General features: G+C 33.9%; 1 protein-coding gene across 1 annotated transcript; it reads left to right on the top strand.

Moving 5' to 3' along the window:
• The first annotated feature begins 15,787 nt into the window (after positions 1 to 15,787).
• On the top strand, positions 15,788 to 22,727 carry UTS2B (urotensin 2B). Its single transcript, XM_038002592.1, has 4 exons — positions 15,788 to 15,890; positions 19,806 to 19,904; positions 21,126 to 21,163; positions 22,638 to 22,727. Exons 1-4 carry the CDS (start codon positions 15,788 to 15,790, stop codon positions 22,725 to 22,727), a joined length of 330 nt encoding a protein of 109 aa, XP_037858520.1.
• Positions 22,728 to 24,324: the final 1,597 nt, after the last annotated feature.

The raw sequence follows: 24,324 nt of genomic DNA, 5'->3' as shown, positions 1-24,324 counted from the left end.
CTAAAAAGTAAAAAAATGAATATATATGCTACAACTAGAGAACAGTTGCTGATAAGAAAGGGTTCATCAGAATATTGCCACAGAGTGTTCAAAGGGAAAGGATCTCAGATGTAATTAGCCTAAATATCTTGCATGTTACAGACAGAAGTCCAGTGCATGGAATTCGCAATGCTATATGATAGAAGTAGAAAGTGTTATTTATTTTCTAAAGTAGGTAACCAAGAACACTTAACCTGTTGAATGACAAGGTAAACATTGATTTAAGTGCATTATCACAATAAATAAGGTTTTTAAAAAATTAATTTGCTTAGTAAATAGAGATTAAATTAGGATAATGATAAAATAATTATCCACTTTAACTAACACTATGTGCCAGGTGCTGTGCTAAATATTTTATTATCTATTTTCTCCTTTAATCCCCACCACAGGCTAGAAGTTATGTAGTGCAATGAAAAATGAGGAATTACTATCCTTGTCCTCAAGCCACCCAGAATTTAGAGGGAGACCCAGACTTTGACTTAATTACTAACTAATATATTGCAACAGATAAAATAACACGTTATATTAAGCTATAAGAATATGAAAGAAGAGGTAATTAATGTTGTCCCAAAAAGAGGATCAAGGAATTATTTATTGGAAAATATCACCTTGGATCTCAGATTTTTAAAATAATGGGTTTTCCAGGTAAACTAAATGAAGTATAAAGATCTTCTAGACAAGGGGAATTGTTTGAACAAAGAAATGGTCTCTTGAAAGCATTCTCCTCTCTCCACTGCACAGTGAGGCAAGGTCTAAACCAGCTATCAGGGTCAAAGAAAAGAAAAAGCTGAAGTGAGAGAAGAGCAGATGAGACTCAAGAAATTAGTTCCTAATAAGAATAAAGTTTGGAAAGTGGCCAAGGACAGAAGTATTAATATTACTCTGTGAGTCACATACCTCTCAGGGACAAAACTTTTAGGATAATCCACAGTCCAAATCCAAAAAGCACACATAAGGAGAAAAGGCACAGAAGTTAGAGGAAGGCTCTTCATTTGAAGTTATTCTCATTTAAAGAGAAGGGTTTTTTTTTTTTTCAGTTCTTTCTCACAGATACTGACATTGTTTCCCAAGCGCAGTAAGCATCATTACAATTTATCGCCTGTTCTATGAATGCATTGAGGTGTTCATCTATTTTTAGTTAATTTGACTATCAAATAATCATAGTCATGTTTGATTCCTCTCTACCTCTCTTGCTCAACGCCAGTTATTTCCTCCATTTAGGAGAAAAACAGCTAAATATGCCAGTCTTCGATTTCTCTTGCTATCTTTTCCTCTAGGCAGTGAGATTCTGGATTTGAAATTCCCAGCCCTGCCTAATTTTGGAGACACTCATCCTCCCGCTTTTCTTAAGAAAGACCTCTTTTGTGTGTAAAATAGTCAGGAGACTTCCCTCCAGCAGGTGGGGTTTGAAATAGTTTGATAAGGAGAGACATGGAAGCACAAACAGAACCACAAGTGTTCTCTTACTCTATTTCTTTATTCATTTGTTTAGTTTTTAGATATTTCTGGGAAAGCAATTATGGACCAGGAATTGTGGTTACTGGAGATAGTAACCATATGTTCACAATTATGAACAAGGTAAATATACACAGTGGCATATTGGAGCTTATAGTGCAATGGAGAGAGACACTGTACAAAAACAGAGTAATTGATTTACGGTTGAGATGTGAGCTGTTCAGGAAATGTACACAGTGGAGTGAAAGGCTCTGACAGGATGACCCGCTTAATCTGGAGAAATCAGGGGAGATTTTGTTGAGGAAGCAACAACTTTAATTGAGGCTTAAAATGGAGTATGTGTGTATGTGTGTGTTTAAGTTGGGGAAAGGGAGTATGCCTCCCTGCAGGTGCAAAGTCCTTGTGGCAGAAAGTTGCTTGACATTTTTGAAGAACTGAAAGAAGGGTATTTGTGGTTGAATTATGAAAAGGGGAAGACAGATCTAGATGAGATTGAGAGGTAGGTGAAGGCAGGTAATGTAGGACTTTCTAGATCATGTTATGACTCACAATATTTATTCTATGGGTAATGGAAAACAGTTGAAGGATTTTAAATGGTAGTATTACAGACTGATCATTGCATTTCCAAAAGATTACGCTAACAGATTTTTGGAGAATGAAGGGGAGAAACAATGAATATGAGAAGACTTCTTATTGAGGATATTTCAGCAGTGCAGGTGTTTAAGATGATACTTTCTTAATCTAGGGAGCTGGTAAAATAGAAGGAGTGAAAAGTTTGAGAAATATGTTAGAGACTTAATTGACGACTTTGTGATTGATTGGAAAAGAAGAGGCAACAGAGAAGAAAGAGTTTCTTGAATGAATTACTGGGTAAATGGTCATGCCATTTTCCAAGATAGTGAATACTGAAAAATAAATGATATATTAGGGTAAAAATGAGTAGTTCAGTTTGTGACATGGTTGAGAAGCTTATCAGAAAGCCAGGTAGGAAAGTGTCTTTGGATGCACAGGTGTGGTACTAAAGAGGTGGGGAGAGAGGTATAACTTTTGGAGTCACTGACATGTAGAAGATGATTAAACACATGTATCTACTAGGAATATATTGAAGCATGATAATAAAAGAAAATCTAGAATCAAACCCTGAGAAAGTTCTTCTTTTAAAGGTCAGAGAAAGAGGACATGGTAAAAGAAACTGAAGAAGAATAACCAGCAAAGTAGGAGAAAACAAGAAAAATAGGGAGTTCTGCAAAGAGCAGGTTGTTGTCAGCAATGGAGACACTACAAAGATACCCTGGAAAATGAGGACAGATAAGTGCTTATTTAATTTAGTAGCAATAAGATTTTTAGAAAAGGCTATTTTAGTGTTTCAGTAAAGGGAAAGGTGAAAGTGAGATTCAAATGGGTTGAAGAGTAAATATGTGGAAAGTATTAGAGGCAGAAAATTATTTTAGGAAGTTTGGCCTGAATGGGATGGAAAGACTAGACATAGTAGGTAGAAGATTATGAGTGTCCTAATAAAATTTATTTGGTGTTTTGTTTCCTTTTAAGATGGGAGACAAAAGGTTTGTTGTTGTTGTTTTTTAAGATGGAGTCTTACTCTGTCACCCAGGCTGGAGGGCAGTGGCGTGATCTCAGCTCACCACAAGCTCCATCTCCCGGGTTCAAGCAACTCTCATGCCTCAGCCTCCTGAGTAGCTGGGACCACAGGCGCCCGCCAATACACTTGGGTAATGGCCAAGTTTTTTTTGTTTTTTTGTTTTTTTTAATGATAGTTGGGAAAATTATGTAGAAAGAGAGATTAAAGATGTAAGCTATAAAAGGAATTGATAATATAAAATCTCCTGAGAAGATTGGAAGAATACATATAGAGACCCTGATCCTTGAAAGGATGGAACTTTTTTAGAATTACCATCACCTTGGAAGCTGACGAAAGAAGGTGAGAACATGGACATTTATCATAGCTCATACCTCCTGTTGGCCAAGGAGTCCATCCTTTAAATGGAGTCACAAATCATTTTCTTGACAGTTTTTTTCTGGTCTTAATTCTGAGAGTCTGGTTTCCTGCTGCTTACAACATGCTTAGGCTTAGATAATTTTTTTTCCTTACAAAGGCACTGCTAATTTAAATTTGCATCTTCTAATATACCCTGGAGCTTGAATCCAGTTTTTGCTTTCTTCCTATTACCAGGGCCTTTATATTTCGGATGAATCCTTGCTCAGTGGTTTCCCCTTAGGCAATGATTCTAAATAATGTTTTATTTTGCATCATGTGATACAAGTATAGAACGGTATGTCTAGTCCTTGACTTGAAATCCTCAGGCTGGACCAATATCCCCTACTCACTTGTTTTTTTTATTTATTTTTGAGACGGGGTTTTGCTCTAGTTGCCCAGACTGGAGTGCAATGGTGCAGTCTCGGCTCACTGCAACCTCTGCCTCCCAGGTTCAAGCAATTCTCCTGCCTCACCCTCCCGAGTAGCTGGGATTACAGGTGTGCACCACCATACCTGGCTAATTTTGTATTTTTAGTAGAGACAGGGTTTCTCCATGTTGGTCAGGCTGGTCTTGAACTCCTGACCTCAGGAGATCCTCCTGCCTCAGACTCCCAAAGTGCTGAGGTTACAGGCGTGAGCCACTATGCCAGGCCCTCACTTCTACTTAGGCATCTCCCATGTTTTCAACCACTATTGAAGATACTACTTGAAAATAGACCAAACTTCCGCATTACAGCATGTTTGTGTTTGGAAATTCCTGCTGCCATGCTCACACAGTAGATCAAAGCCCCTTCTGGATGAAATGTCTGTATATCTCATGGCTCTTCTTAATAAAGATGAGACAGAATATTTAGAGATTTTAAAAATATAGTCAAATTTCAAGTTTGGGGATATTACTGCCAACTTTACAGAGACAAAATAGTTATAAAGAAATATTATGAATAATTGAATGCCAACAATTAGAAATCTATATGGAATGGATAAATTCCTAGAAGGACACAAATTAGCAAAACCAAATTAAGAAGAAATAGAATTGATCTATAGAAGTAAAAAGGTTGAATCAGTATTTCAAGATAACTTCCCACGGAAAAACTACAGATGAATTCACTATTGAATTCTACCAAATGTTGAAAGAAGTATTAACACCAATCCTTTACAAACTCTTCAAAAACTTAAAAGAGAAGAGACCATTTTCAATTCGTTCTACAAGGCCAGTATTACACTGATATCAAAACTGAACAATGACATATAAAATAAAACTACAGAACATCTCTTATAAATATAGAAGCAAAAATTACTAATAAAATACTAGTAAACAGTCCAGCAACATGTAAAAAGTAACACACAACATCACCAAATAAGATTTATCCCAGGAATACAAGGTTTATTTAACAAACAAAATTAATCAATGTTATACATCATATTAACAGAATAAAGGATGAGAATTTTATTTTGTTTTTTTTTTTTTTCTTTTTTTTTGAGACAAAGTCTTTCCCTGTTGCCCAGGTTGCAGTGCAGTGGTGCAATCTCTGCTCACCACAACTTCTGCCTCCCAGGAGAATTTTATTCTATAGTCATCTCAATAGAGAGGAAAAGGCATTTGACAAAATGTAATACCGTTTCATAATGAAAACACTCAACAAACTAGAAATTGCAGGGAACTTCCTCAATCTGGTAAAGGGCAGCTACAAAAAAATCCAGAACTAACATCATCCTTAACGGTAAAAGTTGAAAGCTTTACCCTCTAAGCTCAAGAAAAAGACAAAAAAGTCCACTTTCACCACTTTTATTAAACACTGTACTGGAGGTTCTAGTCAGGACAATTAGGTAGGAAAAAGAAATATAAGATACCCAAATCGAAAAGGAAAGAGTAAAACTGTCTCTATTTGTTGACACGATCTTCTATGTACAAAATCCTAAGGAATCTATGAACAAATAAATAAAACATATTAGAGCTAATAAAATGATTCAGCAAGATTGAAAAATATAAGATCATTATGCAAAAATCAATTATACTTTCATGTCCTAGCAAAGAACAATGCAAAAATAAAATTAAGAAAGTCATTCCACTTGAAACAGCATAAAAAAGATAAAACATTTAGGAGTAAATTGAACCAAAGAAGCATAAGACTCGTTCACTGAAAATTACAAAACAACATTGAAAGAAATTTAAGACCTAATTAATTATAAAGATATTCTGTGTTCACAGATCCAGGCATAATATTTTTAAGATGGAATACTTCTCCAAATTAATTCACAAATTTAGTGCAACCTCTATCAAAATCCTAGCTTCCCCCCGCAACCTCTTTTTTTTTTTTTTTTTGCAGAAATTGACAAGCTGATCCTACAATGTATATGGAAATGCAAGTGATACAGAGAAATCAAAACAGCTTTTCACAAAAGACCTTTAGAAGTTTCACACTTTCCAATTTCAAGGCTTACTACAAAGCTACATTAATAAACAATATTTTACTTGTATAAGAATGGACAAATTGGTCAATGGAATAAAATTTATAGTTCAGAAATAAAATCGTACATCTATGACAAGATACCAAGACCATTCACGGGGGAAGTAATTATCTTCTAAGCAAATGTGGTGAGACAACTAGATATCCACATGCGAAAATAATAAATAAATAAAGGTGAAACCCAGCCTCATACCATACATAAAACTTTACTCAAAGTAGATCAGGCCGGGCATGGTGGCTCATGCCTGTAATGCCAGCACTTTGGGAGGCCAAGGTGGACGGATCATGAGGTCAGGAGATCAAGATCATCCTGGTGAACATGGTGAAACCTCGTCTTTATTAAAAATACAAAAGATTGGCTATGTGTGGTGGCAGGCACCTGTAGTCCCAACTTCTCAGCAGGCTGAGGCAGGATAATGGCATGAACCCAGGAAGCAGAGCTTGCAGTGAGCCGAGGTGTCGCCACTGCACTCCAGCCTGGGTGACACAGCAAGACTCTGTCTCAAAAAAAACAAAACAAAACAAACAAACAAACAAAAAAGTAGATCAAAGACTAAATTTTAGAGTTTCACTATAGAACTCTTAGAGAATAATATAGTCATAAATCTTTGTGACTTTGAAGTAGGTAATAGTTTCTTAGACATGGTACTCAAAAACAAGAAACACAAGAAAAAATAGATACATTGGACTTTTTTCAAATAAAACCCTCTGTTCTTCAAAGGACATGATCAAGAAAGTGAAACTACCCTCAGATTGTGAAAAAATGTTTTCAAATTATGTATATGATGAGGAACTAGAATCCAGAATACAATGAACTCTTACAACTTAACAATAAAAAGACTCAATTTTTATAAAAGGCCAAATATTTGAACAGATGTTTCTACTTTATTTCAACAAATTCAGGCCATTGTTAACACTTTTAAACGAAAAAAAGAACTCCAAGCACCGTCTTGTCAGGATGTCAGAAACTCTACTTTTGCTTCCTTCCTTCCCCCGCCTTTTCTTTCGTTTAACTACATGTAAGGAATTCTACCAAGAATTAATAATCAGAGAGAAGTAAAAATAAAATTTTTCAATTTTCTTACTACAAAAGAAGTAGTAAGACCGAGAGCTTACTAGAGTCTGAAAGTAATTATTCAAATTAGTTTGAGTCACCATACTAACATTTATCTGTGCTTTTCTTTTCACTCATCATGAGAAATAGTTAGATGCAAGTGAATCTTAAAGCTATCTGTTCCCTGTAAATTATAACTTGATGATGTCCTCATTGACAAAACGGAAATGCCACTTATATCTTGTAATTGATATATAGACTAAGTTATTAAAGTATTGCTATTGAAAATACAAAGTTAAAATGTTTCTAAGTTTTCTTTAAAATGGGGTCTCTGTTATTGGACCAATCATTTTCCATCTCTGTGTTTCCCCAATTGTGATATGTGGGCAAGAGATCATTTGGGTTAAGCATGTAGCTCTGCATTGGATAGATCTGGGTTTCACTTTTGGTTCCAAAACTGTCTTCTTTTACTGTAAAATGTGAAAAATTATAATTGTTGTACAACTGTTGATGGATTGCTATGGAAATTAAATGAGGTACCATTTGTGAGGTGCTTAGTACAGGGCCTGGCATGTGATGATTGCTCAATAAATTACAACAATAATATTGCTATATACTATAAATGTGTATAACAAGAACTCCCCAAACAAATATTCTAACTTCATTTATCCATTCAATACAATCAATAGTAAACGTCTTCTTTTATTTGAATGATTTGGTTTTGCACTTATGACAAGAATTTAGTATTTTATTAAGGAGAGAGAGAGAGAAAAGATTTAACCAAAGGTCTTTACAGACTTTCCCCCAAAGTGGATGGAAATGGTCATGGAAAAGGGACTTCTTTGTCTATTTCTGTTTTTAAATATCAATTCATTAAAAATTTGACAAAATTCTATACATCTATTGTGTGCAACAAGATATACTGAAGTATGTATACATTATGTTATGACTAAATTGAGGAAATTAGCATATGATTCCCTCATATACATTTTTGTGTGGTGAGAACAATTAAAATTTACTTCTTCAGTGATTTTCAACAACAAAATACATTGTTATCAATGAGAGTCACTAGGCTGTACAGTAGATTTCTGAAACTTACTCCTGCTATCTAACAGATATTTTGTATCTTTAAACATCTCTTTTACATTCTCCCTTCCCCACAACCCAAGCTCCTGGTAACTACCATTCTCCTCTCTGCTTCTAATAGTTCACATTTTCTTAGATTCCACATAAAAGTGAAATTATGATAAATATAAATATTTGTCTTTCTGTGCCTGTCTTATTTTACTGAACATAATATTCTTCAAGTTTATCTATTTTATCACAAATGAGAGTATTTGCTTCTTTTAAATGACTGAAGACATTTCCATTGTGCATATATACTACATTTTCTTTATGTTTTCATCCCATCATAAACATAGCTTGATTCAATATCATGACCATTGGGAATAATGCCGCAATGAATATGGTAGTGCACCAAACACATTAATTTCATTTCTTTTAGATATATAAACAGTAGTGGGATTGCTGGATCATCTGGTAGTTCTATTTTTAATTTTTTAAGGACCCTCCATAAGGTCTTTTTCTTGTTTTAAAGCTGGGCTGTTTTCTTGATATTGATTTGTTTGAGTTTCTTAGATATTTTGGATACTAACTCCTGTGCAAAAACTGCTTAGTTTGATGTAATCTTGTTTGTCTATTTTTGCTTTTGTTGTTGGTGCTTTGGAATCGTATCTCAAAAAATCATTGCTCAAATCAATGTCATGAAGCTTTTCAGCTGTGTTTTTTTACAGTAGTTTTATAGTATCCAGTCTTAAGTCTTTAATCTACTTTGAGTTGATTTTTGCATATAGTGTGGGATAAGGTAGTAAATAGTGATATAGAGCTTCAATGCAATCTCTCTTAAAATTCCAATATAATTTTGTACAGAAATGGAAAAAAGTAGTTATTTTGCAGTAGCTTTACAGTATCAGGCCTTAAGTCTTTAATCTACTTTGAGTTGATTTTTGCATATCATGTGGAATAAGGGTCTACTTCTATTCTTCTGAGTGTGAATATTCAGTTTTTATGACACCACTTATTGAAAAGACTCTCCTTTCCCTGTGGTGTGTTCTTGGCATCTTTGTTGAAAATCAGTTGATCTTAAATGGGATTTATTTCTGGGATTTATATAGTATTCCATTTGTCTATTTATCTGTTTTTATGCCAGTGGCATGCTCCTTTGATAATGATAGTATTGTAGTATATTGCAGTAATGTAGTATACAGTGATGCCTCCAGTATTTTTTTGCTTAAAATTGCTTTGACTATTTGGGGTCTTCTGTAGTTCCATACAAATTTTAGGATTGCTTTTATTTCTATTTCTGTAAAAAATTGTTATTGGAATTTTAAGAGAGATTGCAGTGAAGCTATATATCACTTTTGGCAGTATGTACATTTTAACAACATTAATTCTTCCAATTCATGAAAGCAGCCTATCTTTCCATTTGTTTGGGTCTTTCATCAATGTTTCATTGTTTTCAGTATTCAGGTCTTTTACCTTATTTGATAAATGTATTCCTAATAATTTTGGGAGGGGATATCCATTGCAAATGACATTCTTGATTTCATTTTTGGATAGGTCATTGTTAGTATATATAGAGGCCAGTGATTTTTGAATGTAGATTTTGTATCCTGCAACGTTAGTGAACTCATATAGTATTTCTAAATTACTGGGTGGAATCTTTAGGGTTTTCTACATACATGATTATGCCATCTGCAACAGGGACAATCTAACTTCTTCCTTTCTTATATGGATGCCTTTCCTTTCTTTCTTTTTTTCTGATTGTTCTGGCTACCTTTTCTTTCTTTCTTTCTTTTTTTCTGATTGTTTTGGCTAGGACTTGAGTACAACGTTGCATAGTAATGGTGAGAGTGGGCATACTTATTTTGTATGAAACCTTATCCTAGAAGGAAAGGTTTCAAATTTTTACCTTTGAATATAATGTTAGCTATGGGTTTTTCATATATGGGCTTTATTGTGCCTAGGTACATTCATTCTATACTTAACATGTTGAGAGTTTTTTATCATAAAAGGGTATGCATTTTATCGTGTTTCTTCTGCATCTGTTGAAATTATCATGTAGTTTTGTTCTTCATTCGATTAATTCAGTAGATCATATCTATTCATTTGTGTATGTAAAACATCCTTGTATCCCTAGGCTAAATCACACTTGATCATAGTGAATGATCCGGTTAATGTGTTGTTGATCTTGGTTTGTTAGTATTTTGCTGAAGATTTTTGTGTCAATGTTTGTTAGGGATATTGGCTTGTAGCTTTCTTTTCTTGTAGGGTCTTCATCTGCCTTTGGTATCAGAGTAATCCTGGCCTCATAAGTTTGGAAGTATTATTTCTTCTTAAATTTTTTGGAAGAGTGTCACAATGATTTGTATTAGTTATTTAAATGTTTGGTTGAATTCAGCAGTGAAGTCATCAGATTTTTTCTGGGCTTTTCTTTGATGGGAGGCTTTTAATTACCAATCCAATCTCTTTGCTCCTTATTAGTCTGTGCAGATTTTCTATTTCCTCATGATTCAGGCTTGGCAGTTGTTTGAAATTAGGAATTTATCCATTTTTTGAAGTTATTCAATTTGTTGACATACAGTTGCTTGTAGTGGTCTCATGATCAATTGCATTTCTGTGGTGTCAATTATAATTTTTTTCTATTACATTCTTCCTGATTTTATTTGTCTTCTCACTTTTTATCTTAGTCAAGCTAACATTTTGTGGATTTTTCTTATCTTTTCAAAAAACAAGTCCTATTTACTTTGCTCTTTTTTATTGTTCTTCTAGTCTCTATTTCATTTATTTTTGTTCTGATCTTTATTATTTCCTTCCTCTCACGAATTTTGGGCTTAGTTTGTATTTGATTTGTTTTTCTAGTTTCTTGAGATGTAATAGATATTTATTTGGGATATTTTCTTTTTTTAAATATAGGCATTTATTGGTACAGACTTGCCCCTTACAACTACTTTTGCTGTGTCCCATAAATTGTGGTACATCGTGTGTACATTTTCATTTGTCTCCAGATATTCTTATATTTCCCTTTTAATTTCTACTTTGGTCTATTAGCTGTTTAGAAAACATATTGTTTAATTTCCATGTATTTGTGAATTTTCTGAAATTCCTTATTATTTATTTCTAGTGTCATACCATTGTGGTTGAAGAAGATACAAGATATGACTTCATTCTTCTTAAATTTGTTAATTGTTTGTGGTCTAAGACATGACCTATCCTGGAGAATATTTGGTATGCACCTGAGAAGAATGCGTATTCTGGTGTTGGATGAAATGTCCTGTATATGTTTGTTAGATTCATTTGGTTTATAGTTTCATTTAAGTCTCATGCTTCCCTATTGATTTTCTGTCTGTATGATCTGTCCATTGTTGAAAATGGGGTATTGAAATCACCTACTATTGTTGTATTATGGCTGATCTCTCTCTTCAGATCTATTAATATTTGCTTTACATACTTAGCTGCTCTAATATTTGGTATAGACATATTTAACATTATTATATCCTTTTGATGAATTGACCCCTTTATCATTACATAATGACCTTCTTTTGTCTCATTTTGCAGTTTTTGTCTTAAAGTCTATTTTACCTGATGTAAGCTTAACTATCTCATTTATTTTGTTATTCATTTGCATGGAATATCTTTTTCCATCCTTTTACTTTTTTTTCTCTTTTCTTTCTTTTTTTTAGATGGAGTCTCTCTGTCATCAGGCTGGAGTGCAGTGGCATGGGTTTGGTTCACTGCAATCTCTGCCTCCTGGGTTTAATCGATTCCCCTGCCTCAGCTTCCCAAGTAACTGGGACTACAGGCATGCACCACTACGCCCAGCTAATTTTTGTATTTTTAGTAGAGACAGGGTTTCACCATGTTGGCCAGGATGGTCTCGATCTCCTGTCCTTGTGATCCACTTACCTCGGCCTACCAAAGTGCTGAGATTACAGGCTTGAGCCACCAAGCCTGGCCCACTTTCAACTTATATATATTTTTAAAAGTGAAATGAGTCTATTGTAGACAGCATATAGTTGGGTATGGTCTTTATTAATGTATGTCTTTTGATTGGAGAATTTAATACACTTATATTCAAGGTAATTATAGGTAAAAAATTACTACTACTATTTTGTTAATTGTTTTTTGATTGTTTTGTATATCCTTTCTTGCTTCTTCTTCTCTTGTTGTCTTCGTTTGTGATTAAAATTTATCTCTAGTGGTATGCTTTGATTCCATATTTTTCTGTCTTTTGATATCTACTATAGGTTTTTGCTTTGTGCTTACCATGAAGCTAAAATAAAGCATCTTATTATAACATACTATCCTAAGCAGATAGCAACTTAATATTGACCATGTAAAAGAACTCTACACTTTTACTTTTCCTACTCACGTTTTGTTTTTGATGTCATAATTTACATCACTTTATATTGTGTATTCCTTAGCAAATTATTGTAGCTTATACATCTAAAGCACTATTTTTAACAGTGTTGTCTTTTAACTTTTGTACTAAAGATATCAGTGATTTATATACCACCATGACAATATTAGAGTGTCTGCAGTTGACTGTGTACTTACTTCTACCAGTGAGTTTTATACATTCCTGCTTTCATGTTACTAATTAGCACTCAGTTCTTTCAGCACAAAGAGCTCCCTTTAGCATTTCTTGTAAGACTGGTTTGGTGGTGATGAATTCCTTCAGCTTTTGCATGTCTGGGAAAGTCTTTATATCTCCTTCATTTCAGAAGGACAGCTAGGGACTTAGTTTTCATCACTTTGCCAATATTACCTAAAATATGGCAGAAAAATATTTTGGAAATTATATCAGATTTCTTAAAACAAGACTTTGTGGAAAAAAGATGTGAAACAAAATTATAAATACGAACTCCTGACCTCGTGATCTGCCCACCTCAGCCTCCCAAAGAGTTGGGATTAGTGTGAGCCACTGTTTCCGGCCCTGATTATTCATTATGGGGCCAGGTGCAGTGGTTTAAACCTGTAATCGCAGCTCTTTGGGAGGCTGAGGTGGGCAGGTCACGAGGTCAGGAGTTTGAGACCAGCCTGACCAACATGGTGAAACCCTATCTCTACTAAAAACACAAAAATTAACCAGGGGTGGTGGTATGTAATCCCAGCTACTCAAGAGGCTGAGGCAGGGGAATCAATTGGACCTGGGAGGTGGAGGTTGCAGTGAACCAAGATCACGCCACTGCACTCCAGCCTGAGTGACAGAGAGACTCTATCTTAAAAAAAAAAAGAAAAAAGAAAGAAAGAGAGAAGGAAGGAAAAGAAATGAATAATCAGTATTCAACCTTATCAAAAGACAGTTAAATTATTTTTCCACTTTCAAGAAAACTTCTTACCCATGAGAATTGGATTTCCTCATGCAGTTTACATCAATGCTTTTTAAAAAGTGGAATAATCTTATTTATACTTAATTTTTTAAATTAAGGCAATAAAAGTTGAATATGTCTTTAATACAGTGCATATCTAAATTTCCAATTTCATTGCAAAACCTATTTTCAGGTTTTTATTTTGAATTATAGATTAGATTTATTATTTTATCTTATTTTTTATGTATATGACTTGTAATTGTACAATTTTTTGTCATATGTATATATTCTCTCTCTATCACATGACATTGACTTCCTATTTTCCAACTTGATATAATGTTTTAAAATAGAGTTTAGAAAGTTAATTTAAATAACTTATTAAATAAATAAGGACAGATATCATCAAGGTATATTTGAACGACAGAGGTTTTGAAACGCTATGGAAGAATAAGCTTTTAGGATCTGTGTTCATCATTGTTCATGGTTGAATTCTTACTTAAGAAAGTAAGACACAAAGTGTTGCAATTATTATTTCAGCTTATTTAGCTTTATAACTGGATGTAAAGTTTAAGGGAGTTATATTTTTGTCTTTCAATTACTAGAAATTTTGGTTATTACTTAGTCACACATCAAACATGTTTCCACTCATTTTTCCACAAACCACTATGGTACTTGCACATAGGAACAGAAATGACTATGACTGTAAGTGCTCTCAGAGTATTTACAATTTGATAGTGGAGGCAGACACACAAATACATAACTAATGAAAGGAGAAATGAGTTTTGAACTATAGTAGATATACAAACAAAATGTTGTGGCAGTCCAAAGGAGAAAAAAAAAGTTATGACACAAAGCAGAAAAAAGATCCAAAAGGCTAAACAGTTCTGATGGCATTTGATCGGTATCTTCAGAAATCAGTAGGTAAAATGGCCAGTTGTGGAATAAAGGATTCTAGGCAGCCATGTCAGCAACGCTCTGAAGTGCAGAAAGTGCAGGATATGTTCATGCATTAGTAGTCTAATGTGGCTGGTACACAAAAATATATAGTGAAAAAGGAATCTGTAAAGGAGAAACAAGCCTAAATATCAAATGAAGTAATGTAGATTTCATTCAGAAACTTTACTAAGCAAGCAGTTAGTACAAAGATTAGTCATTCTCCTTAGTTAACGCCATCATGTGCTGCAGTGTATGCACTGGAACGGAGTCAAGTTTAGAGTGGATACATCCCAAGTCTTTTGGGACAAGTAAATGCCAAGACCAGAGGTCATTATACTATAGCATCCCTGGAGCCATAAAATTGAAATTGGAGATATACCGAAAGACTTTGACTTAAAAGGAAAACCAGCAAAATTAAAGCAAGTATTAAAGAGAGTAACTGATGGGACATTTGCCAGCTTCGAATTAATTAAATTCAGCCTTAATTTTTAAAAGTGCTGCTTGCAGCAAAATGAACCCATCCTTTTCTAATACAGTGAGACAGTAATGTGATCCCATTATGATTCATTTCAAATTTGAGGTTTTCGCCAGTTTATTCAGTTGGTTAAGAATAAAGTGATAGTTGGCCGGGCGCGGTAGCTCAAGCCTGTAATCCCAGCACTTTGGGAGGCCGAGACGGGCGGATCACGAGGTCAGGAGATCAAGACCATCCTGGCTAACACGGTGAAACCCCGTCTCTACTAAAAAATACAAAAAATTAGCCGGGCGAGGTGGCGGGGGCCTGTAGTCCCAGCTACTCGGGAGGCTGAGGCAGGAGAATGGCGTAAACCCGGGAGGCGGAGCTTGCAGTGAGCTGAGATCTGGTCACTGCGCTCCAGCCTGGGCCACAGAGTCAGACTCCGTCTCAAAAAAAAAAAAAAAAAAAAAAAAGGATAAAGTGATAGTTGCAAATAACATCACTATCAGGAAGACTACCACCTAGCTCAAAAGTAGTCAAATGAAAGATATTGCTCCCATTTTCACCTGCCCTCTATGCTCTCAGCTTTAGTATTAATAAGATTTGAGGTTAATTAATCCTGGAATCAGGAAATTAAACCATAAGTTATGAAAATCCAACAGTTTTTTATTTCAAGAGATTTTGCTTCATCCTTGTGCATCTATTTGAATGTGTGGGCATGCCTAGAAACGCCTGCTTCTAGTGAAATGGGCGGGTATGAGATGTATTGATTGGGTTCTTCCTGCCATTGACTCTCTAACGAACCTGTCACTTCTCCAAGTAGTGAATCATGTGGACGGGGTGCATTGCATTTTATTGGTTTCTTTTCTTTCTTTCCTTTTCCTTCATCCAGAGCATTCGTAACCGAGGCACATTTGCCTTTTGCAACTAAGCTGTACTGAATTCCAAAGCCATAGAAATATCCATTTTAACCTGGAAAGTCCTTTTCTTTGCTAGTCCAGAAGATTTTTTAACATGAACAAGATCCTCTCAAGCACTCTTTGCTTTGGACTCCTAACTTTGTCATCTGTGTTGATCTTTTTACAATTTGTGCGCAGACGGCCATATTTTACCCAAGGTACATGCACATCAATTTAAAATCCTGCAGGCGGGTAAATAATTCTTCTATTTCTACTTGAACAACTTTGATTTTTCTGCCATTGTTGAAATAATGTTGTAAGAAATAAATATTAGTTAACAGCCAAACCTCCCTTAAGTAGTTGCTGGTCAGAATTAAATGTCATCTTCAATGCTGTTCTTTTCAAGTAGATTAATTTTACCCAAATTAATTTTATCCAATATTGCACTAAATTCACTTCAACTATACTTTAAATATTGGGGTGCTTGTTTCTCATTTGTAGTCCATGACCAAAGATTGGGAATGTATCAATAGTATTATATTCTTCATATTTCAAAACTCTATCTTGGGGAAAGGAAAAGGAGATTTTCATCTTACAAGACTATTAGTAAGTTCTTTCTGAAAAGAGAGTACAACAAAGAAAAATACACCAAAATAGAAACTTGTATTTGCAGAGATTTACAGAAAATAAAGCATTGGGGGAAATCACAGCAGTTTCAGGAGGGCAATGCTAACACCTACATTACACATTTTTTATCACATTTCCAACATACTTAGGATACTTATGTGAAATGAAATAATTCCATCTATGACAGCTAGAAAATATACACCATGATAAAATTAGTGAAAATAAGTTTCTGCTCTTAATATTATAATGTATATAACTTTTATTTAAAATTTTTGGTGCTTCTATAGAAAAGGTAGCTCTTAAACTGAGAATTCATAGAGCGAGATTTAGTGGTGATTTATTAGGCAAACAACCTAGCCTCATTGAAACTTTAATACATTTCTTTATGTTTCCAAAATAGTGACTTAAAGTAATGTTCTCTAATATCTTTTCCAGCCTGAAATTCTTGCTGTTTCTCTCATCTAACTGACTTCCTTGTCAGGAAGAGGGAGATAACCTTTTACTCTCAGCTTACTTAAGGGGAGCTAAGACAGAATGTAATAAATTTCGTTTACATGACATTAGATTGAGAAAAGAGATCAAGTTTCCAATTTCTGATTCTAATTCCATTTTACTAGACCTTGTTACCTCAATCAATAAAAAGTAGAGTAGTTCTGTTGGCAGAGGAAATAAAATTGCATAATCCCTTATTATTTATTTATGAGGATTTTACCCATTGAAAAACAAGTAGTCTCAGGGACCTAAATACAAGCCTGGGAATCAAAGATTCTGGATTTTATCCATGACACTCACATTCTGTCTTTGGCCAGCCACAATCATTGCATTTGGTCGGTCTCCATTGCTCTTTCTAGGAAATAATGAAATTTCCAATGTTTCTAACATAATGTAAACATGACAGGAAAAATGTGGTTATTTGCTGAAGACTTTGCAAAATTAGGATTAGGTAACTGTAATTTCTAATTTCATGTGTATATGAAATAGAGAAAAATCTGCCTCTAAAAAGTTAAATAACACCTCTGACCTCAGAATGCCACACACTTATATGCATATATCACTGGCAGCACAGTGGAACTATTTCTCTCAGAGACCTCTTTGATCTCAGTTTTACTATATCTAAACAAGGAAGATTAAATTATTAATAAGTTTATTTTCTATCTAAATAGTCCACGATTAGAGTGAGCTCTTCTCCATGTATACATTTTTTAAATTCACTATTTGACTTCTTTTAGTCTTTTAATATAATTTTAAAATAAGCATTTATCTGCTGACACAGACTACAAAGTTGGGGTTATCAGCTTTTTTCTGTGTGTTAGAACTCTCCAAGACAAATGGCACAATCCTCCCAGCTTACATCTGGTAGGGACCATATAAAAGTGTGCCTGAGGGAATGAGCCTGAAATCGGGCAAACTGCCGAACACAAAGGAGGAAGAAAGAGTATCACGACCACGAAGATTATGGGAAATTTATTTTTGGGAATATAATCGTTTTGGGAGTTTCCAGATTTCTTTCTGGTAAAATTTCTTGTCTCTATGCAGTAAAAACCCTCCCACATAAATGGAAAGCAAAGAGACAACTAAATTTTTTAAGATTCAGTATCTTGAGTAGTAATGAATCACCATTTTCTGTGTAATATTTGCAAAAACACTCTCTCATGTTGGAACAGCTTTGCCATCTTTTGTGTCAAATGTATGTCTACACTCAGATATTTTATATTCAAATATTTCCTTTATTAATATTAACTCTGTTCAAAGATAGAAACATTAGGAACATAATTTTTTGTTTTAAATCTGTTTTAAAACTAAGTATGAAAATGAAAAACAAAAGACTCATTTTCTGTTGCTTTTTTTTTTTTAGCCAGTATCTTAACTTCAGAAATCAACTTTTTAAAATTCCTTGAGAAAAGTTTTTCTTCAGAGACTCCCATAAAAGAGGTGTTTTTTCTTAAGAGAGAGTGATGAGGAATTTTCTGAACACAAAGAGTTATAGAGGTATAATTATTGGAAGCAAAACTAATAAAGAAAGGCAAATCTATCAGTTTTGTTTTTTGAAAAATGTTTCACTTAACTATGCAGAGGAATGGACTGTGAATTAAGGGGAAAAAAGCTTTAGATCCATACTCTTCTAGTTAGATTACCCTTAGTCACATACATTTTCTAAATTGAAGGTAATGAATCTGTTTCTCTTATCATAGTTGTCTTTCTGAAACAAGTAATTATTATTATCTGGCTCTGAAATATCCTGTCTTTTTTTCAATGAAAACATTTTAAAGATTACAATTTAACATTTTTAATGAACGATTAAAATAAAAATTACATTATTTCATAATAATGTCTTTCTTTTAAACTGAACTATCTCTGAGAGTCTTTGTAAAATTGATGCTGAGCAAAATTTGATAATCTATTGGTATTTTAAATACTCAAAAGAAAATTTCACCGATAATTTTTATGTTTATGAAGCAAAGAAAATTGAAGAATTGAGCAACAATTAAGTGTCTTTGGTTAATGTAGAAAATTGTGATTCTGTCACCTACCCCAAATTATTCATTTCCTTCTTTTTAATTAGCCATTTAACTGTTTGAATTTATCAACTAACATTTTGTAGAGACAGGAAAGACAGGTGATTTTAAGAAATAGTCTAATCAACTTATAAGTCGTTTCTCTAGCTGAAACCACTCCTAAACTTAAATCTTATTAATATTGATTCTACTCACACTCTAACAGTACAAGAAGGCAGCGAGAAGAAAAAACGATCTTACAGAAATTATGTGATAAAGGTTTGATTTTTCAGGCCATTTCACTAAAGTTCATTGTAATATACTAATTATTATTTCAATTGAATTATTTGTCAATGGATATTTTTTGAATCTTCATGTTTTATAGCTTGCTAGAAGTCTCTTGTCTCAATTTCTACTCCAGAATGAAGATAATTATAGTACTGAGACATTTAGGCAGCTGAGGAATGAACGACTGTGAGGTAAATTGACAAAGATGAAAACATGTCAATTCAGAAGAGGTTGACACCATCCTAGCTCTGCCACAATATTCCTTGGATGTTTTAAAGGAAATTCATGGAACATGAACTGGCTTATACATAAATGTGTATATCAAATAAAATCACAAAATAAAATGTTATTTTTTTCTTTTGAAAACTATTTTTAGTTTATACTTATGTTAAATAAAATAGTAGAACATTCTAGAAACAGAGATTAAAAAGAAGAAAGTAAAATTCACCTCCAATTCTCCTACTCAGAAGTAATCACAGGAAAAACTGCAACCCTCCAGGTATATGCATATATTCTCTCTCTTTCTGTGTCTGTCTCTCTTTGTCCATATTCATTCAATATATATTCAATCCTTTTTTTAATGACCCATCCCTTTGGATTATACACTCTCTCTACATTTCTTTTGTTGTTAAATATACAAATTGATAGTTGCCTGTAAGACCAATTTAATTAGAAATATTTTCGGTGACTCAGATTGAAAATGGTGGTTTTTGATCATTACAGGAAATGAAATACTTTCAGATAAAAATTATCCAAATCGTGAGGAACTGTTGCTGGCTCTACTGAATAAAAATTTTGATTTCCAAAGACCTTTCAACACTGGTGAGTTAAGGATAAAGTCAAGCTCTATTTATTAAAAAATAACAGAATCTATTTTGTCTTGAGACTTGCTGTTTCTAAATGTTAATTGATATTAAATGAAATAATTACTCCTTTGTATGTTACACTAAAGATTTAAGTGATTTTTTTTGTGTTATATTTATGTTAAATCCATGGAGTTATTAACAAATATTAAAAGCCTATTTTGGTCAATTCGAGGGTCCTAATGGGATTGGTAACCATATAGTAAAAAAAAATGGTTACCTTTATTCATGTTTTCTTCTCATCTGTGCAATTCTCCACTAGTACTACCAGTATTTTCTTTTATAAATGTTTCAAAAATGTTATATTTATAGGTTTCTTCTAGAAATTTCACAAATTAACTGCAGCTTTTTTGTAGTTAATTTAGCATTATTTTAATCAAAAATCTTTCAATTTTAGGAAATGATTAGAGTACAGATGATGAATGAAAAATTTAGGCTACACCAATTGAGATTATTTTTATTTGAAGAACAGAATAATCTGACTTACAAATATCCATCAGATCGTCTTCCAAGAAATGACTGAGATTTTGTCAGAAATTTAGCAAGTCTAGCCTAAGAGAAAATGTGACCAAATGATACTGTGCTACTCTCCCATACAACATCTGAAGTAGTCTAAAAATGTCTGTATTCATACAACAAAATGCCAGTTAAAAGAATAACTTAATAAATACTTTTAAAATTCAGGGCTTTTAAACTAAAAGTAATAGATTCCTATTGAAAAATAAGTGAAATTTATAAAAACAAAAAATTTGTACCCAAATTTTAAGACCTGGAGCAAGTTAGCATTAGTATTTTGGAGAATTTTCTTCTTGACTGAATTATGCATAGGATACATGGCCTGCTTTTCTTCTTCCCATTTAATGTTTTATGAGAATTTCCACATGCCAGCAAAAATGGTTTATTTCTAAATCATCGGTCATGTTAGAACTATGGTCTACTTTAGAAAAACTTTGTACTTATTGTTGAAAGTTAGATATTTCAGATGTCGTAACTGATTGCATTTCAATACTATGGGCATTGAAAAAATATACTGGAGATTTTGTATTAGGAATGGGTGGATCATGTCAAATCATACGAAAAAGACCTGTGCTTTCTACATAAGATCCTAAACGCGTGTACTGAAGCAAATTAAATATCACTTGCGATATACGTTTTTTCATATGACAAATGTGTCTTGCAGATCTAGCATTGCCTCACAAACTGGAAGAACTTAACCAGGTGAGAATGTGAAATACTTAAATGATCAATTTTAATAACAATTATAAGGAAATTTCTTCTTGGCACAATGTTTTTTAAAAGAAATTATTAATACTACAATGTAAAACTTCTATTCCTGCTAAACAAAGGGTGAAGCTATTTTACAGGAAAAGAAAAATCAAATTATACTAACACAAAACAAAACAAAACTATGGCTGAAGTGATCTTTCTATATAATGTCAAGAAATCTGGATTCTAATTTTAGCTTTGCAATGACCAAACTATGAAAACTGGGGCAAACAAATTCTCTAGACTGAAATCTCCTCATCTGTAAAATGGGAGGCTATAATTAGATGGATGTTTTTTGAAGTTACTGTTTTTAAACAGTGGGAATCTTTTCTCCCCCAAATGTTGTGTTTTTCCAGCAAATGAAACATGTAAAAGCAGAGCTGTTTGGCTTGAAGCAGCTGGTTTGAAGAGCCTGAAGTGCTTCCCTCTTGATGGGGGCCCCTAGCAACACCATTTTCTCTGTGCAATTCCATTATTCTGCAAACCGTATGGCCGTTTGGGAGACAGAATTATTCTCATCATTCTCTTCTGAGTAGCACCAACATGAAGATAAACAGTGGTTCAGGCTGAACCCTACTTTTGTAGTTAGTTCTTCAAGGCTTAAGGCAATTCATAACCTTGTTAAAAATTAAAATAAGTAGAATTCTAGATAGAAATCTTAGGGCCTCAAAATACTTTTTCCTTCCAACTAGAAAAGACAAAAAAATTCAGGAAATCCAAGCATTGACATAATAATTTGTAGCTCCTTGAAAAGACCTGCTCATTATAGGTGACACAAAATAAAGTCCAAGTACACAGGCTATATCTACAGGTTCCCCATTAACAGCTAGAGGTGACTTCCTTTTGCCCAAAACCTATTTCTTTCTGATCTTTTGTTGAGTTATATACCTTTCCTAGTCAGCCCCTAAATGAATGTTCCCTTTTTTTTCTTCTCTCTTTTTTGTTTTTTTCTTCCTTTGTTTCCATTTCCTCCTTTTTCTCTCTTCCTTTCTTTTGTCCATTTTTTCTCCTTTTTTCTTTCTTTCATCTTTCCTCTTCCCCAACAAAGAGCAGCTTTTTTTTTTTTTTTTTTTTTTTTTTTTTTTTTTTTTTGAGATGGAATCTTGCTCTGTTGCCCAGGCTGGAGTACAGTGGTACAATCTCAGCTCATTGCAACCTCCACCTCCTGGGTTCACACCATTCTCCTGCCTTAGCCTCCCAAGTAGCTAGGACTACAGGTGCCCGCTACCATGCCTGGCTAATTTTTTGTATTTTTTGTAGAGGTGGAGTTTCACTGTGTTAGCCATGGTGGTCTCGATCTCCTGACCTTGTGACCTGCCTACCTCGGCCTCCCAAAGTGCTGGGATTACAGGCATGAGCCACCATGCCTGGCCAACAGCATGGCTTTATAGAAGACTAATTAATTATCATTTTACAGTTTTATCAGCTGGAAAAACTAAAAGAACAGCTAGTGGAGAAGGATTCTGAGATGTCTTATGCTATAGATGGTCTATTCTCTTCTCATCCTAGCAAATGAGGTAAGCTTTTATTTCAAGGTTTTAAGATTGACTTCCAAAAGATGATTTTTGCAGTTATTTCTGAGAGGAAGATGATTCAGTTGCCATTTCTTAATCTTATGGTGGTGATCAATAAAAAGGTTCATATTAAAAAAATATATTCCAATAAAAGTGTTACCATATAAATGTATTTGAGCTTTCTGGTATTTACAACAGGGGGCAAGTTCACACTTCTCAGGTTTAAATAAAATAGGTCCCTATTGTATAAACTCTGGCTTACCCTTGCTATTTTGGCTTAAACACTGAAGCAGCAAAGACCACAAATAGAAAGAATCCATTTTAAGTCAATTTGAAATTTCACAGAATCTATTCTGACATAAGGGGAAACTTCATTGCTATAACACTTGTTCCAAGGTTCGATTCATAGCGTTTTATTTTAGAAAGATTACTTTTTTGGATTATGCTTTTGGATAATTTTTCCTAGGAAATTATTGTTTCTTACTGCCTTTGTTTTTATTTTTGAAAATTATCGTATTACTGTTTCTTTATTCATGTAGTGATGAGAGATTTCCTAAGGCATATTTATTTTTACTTGTCTCCTATACCAGATTTGTCTTTAACTTCTGTAAAATCATATTTTCACAATATTACTGAGGGAAGAAGGTGGACCAGTGTCAAGCCCTGAACATATACCAGATATTTTATATTTTAATGTCTCAAAATATAGTTATTAAGCATTCAGACTCTAGAGCTAGACTGCCTGGGTTCAAATTTTAACTTTGACTACCTACGCAACCTTGGAGAGTTATCTAATTTCTTCTGCCTCATTTTCTTTGCCTAAAAATGTGGATAATAATATTAATTTTCATGGGATTGTTGAGAGGAGTCCATGAGTTAATTTAATTTAAAATAATTCCTGGTATGCAGTAAGTACTATGTAAGCTTAACTTAAAAAAATTATTTTGATCATTATTACTACAGTTATTTTCTACACGAATCCCATACGATGGCTATTAATATGACTTTTTTTTATAGACGAGAAAACTGCATCTCAGAAGGGTTAAATTTCGTGCTGAAAATAACCCAACTGCTAAGTGACTTAGCTAGTAAGGCTGAAGGATAAAGTGGCAGAAGATGAAGTAGAGGGTAGGAGGGAGGGAATTTAGTGACTTTTTTTTTTTTTTTTGAGATGGAGTTTCACTGCCCAGGCTAGAGTGCAATGGCAGAATCTCAGCTCACTGCAAACCTCTGCCTCTGGGGTTCAAGCAATTCTCCTGCCTCAGTTTCCCAAGTAGCTGGGATTACTGGTATGCACCATCACGCCCAGCTAATTTTTGTATCTTTAGTAGAGATGGGTTTCACCATATTGGTCAGGCTGGTCTGATACGGCATATATTTTGAATAAAAGTCAACCAATATCGCTGAAGAATTACACATGAAGTATAAAAAATAGGCAGGTGTCAAAAATTACTCCAAGGTTTTTGTTTTGAGCAACGAGGAACAAAGGACAATTTCTGTTTATTGAGCCAAGGATAACTGGAGGAGAAGAAAGTACAAGAGAAAGGTTGAAATAGAGATTTGTTGGACCTTTCCTGAATCAGTATAGCTTAGGCTATT

This window comes from Chlorocebus sabaeus, chromosome 15 (genome assembly GCF_047675955.1).
Source record: "Chlorocebus sabaeus isolate Y175 chromosome 15, mChlSab1.0.hap1, whole genome shotgun sequence".
Classification (NCBI taxonomy): domain Eukaryota; kingdom Metazoa; phylum Chordata; class Mammalia; order Primates; family Cercopithecidae; genus Chlorocebus; species Chlorocebus sabaeus.
Note: the sequence above shows the minus strand (reverse complement) of the source record. Positions and strands in the feature narration are given on the sequence as shown.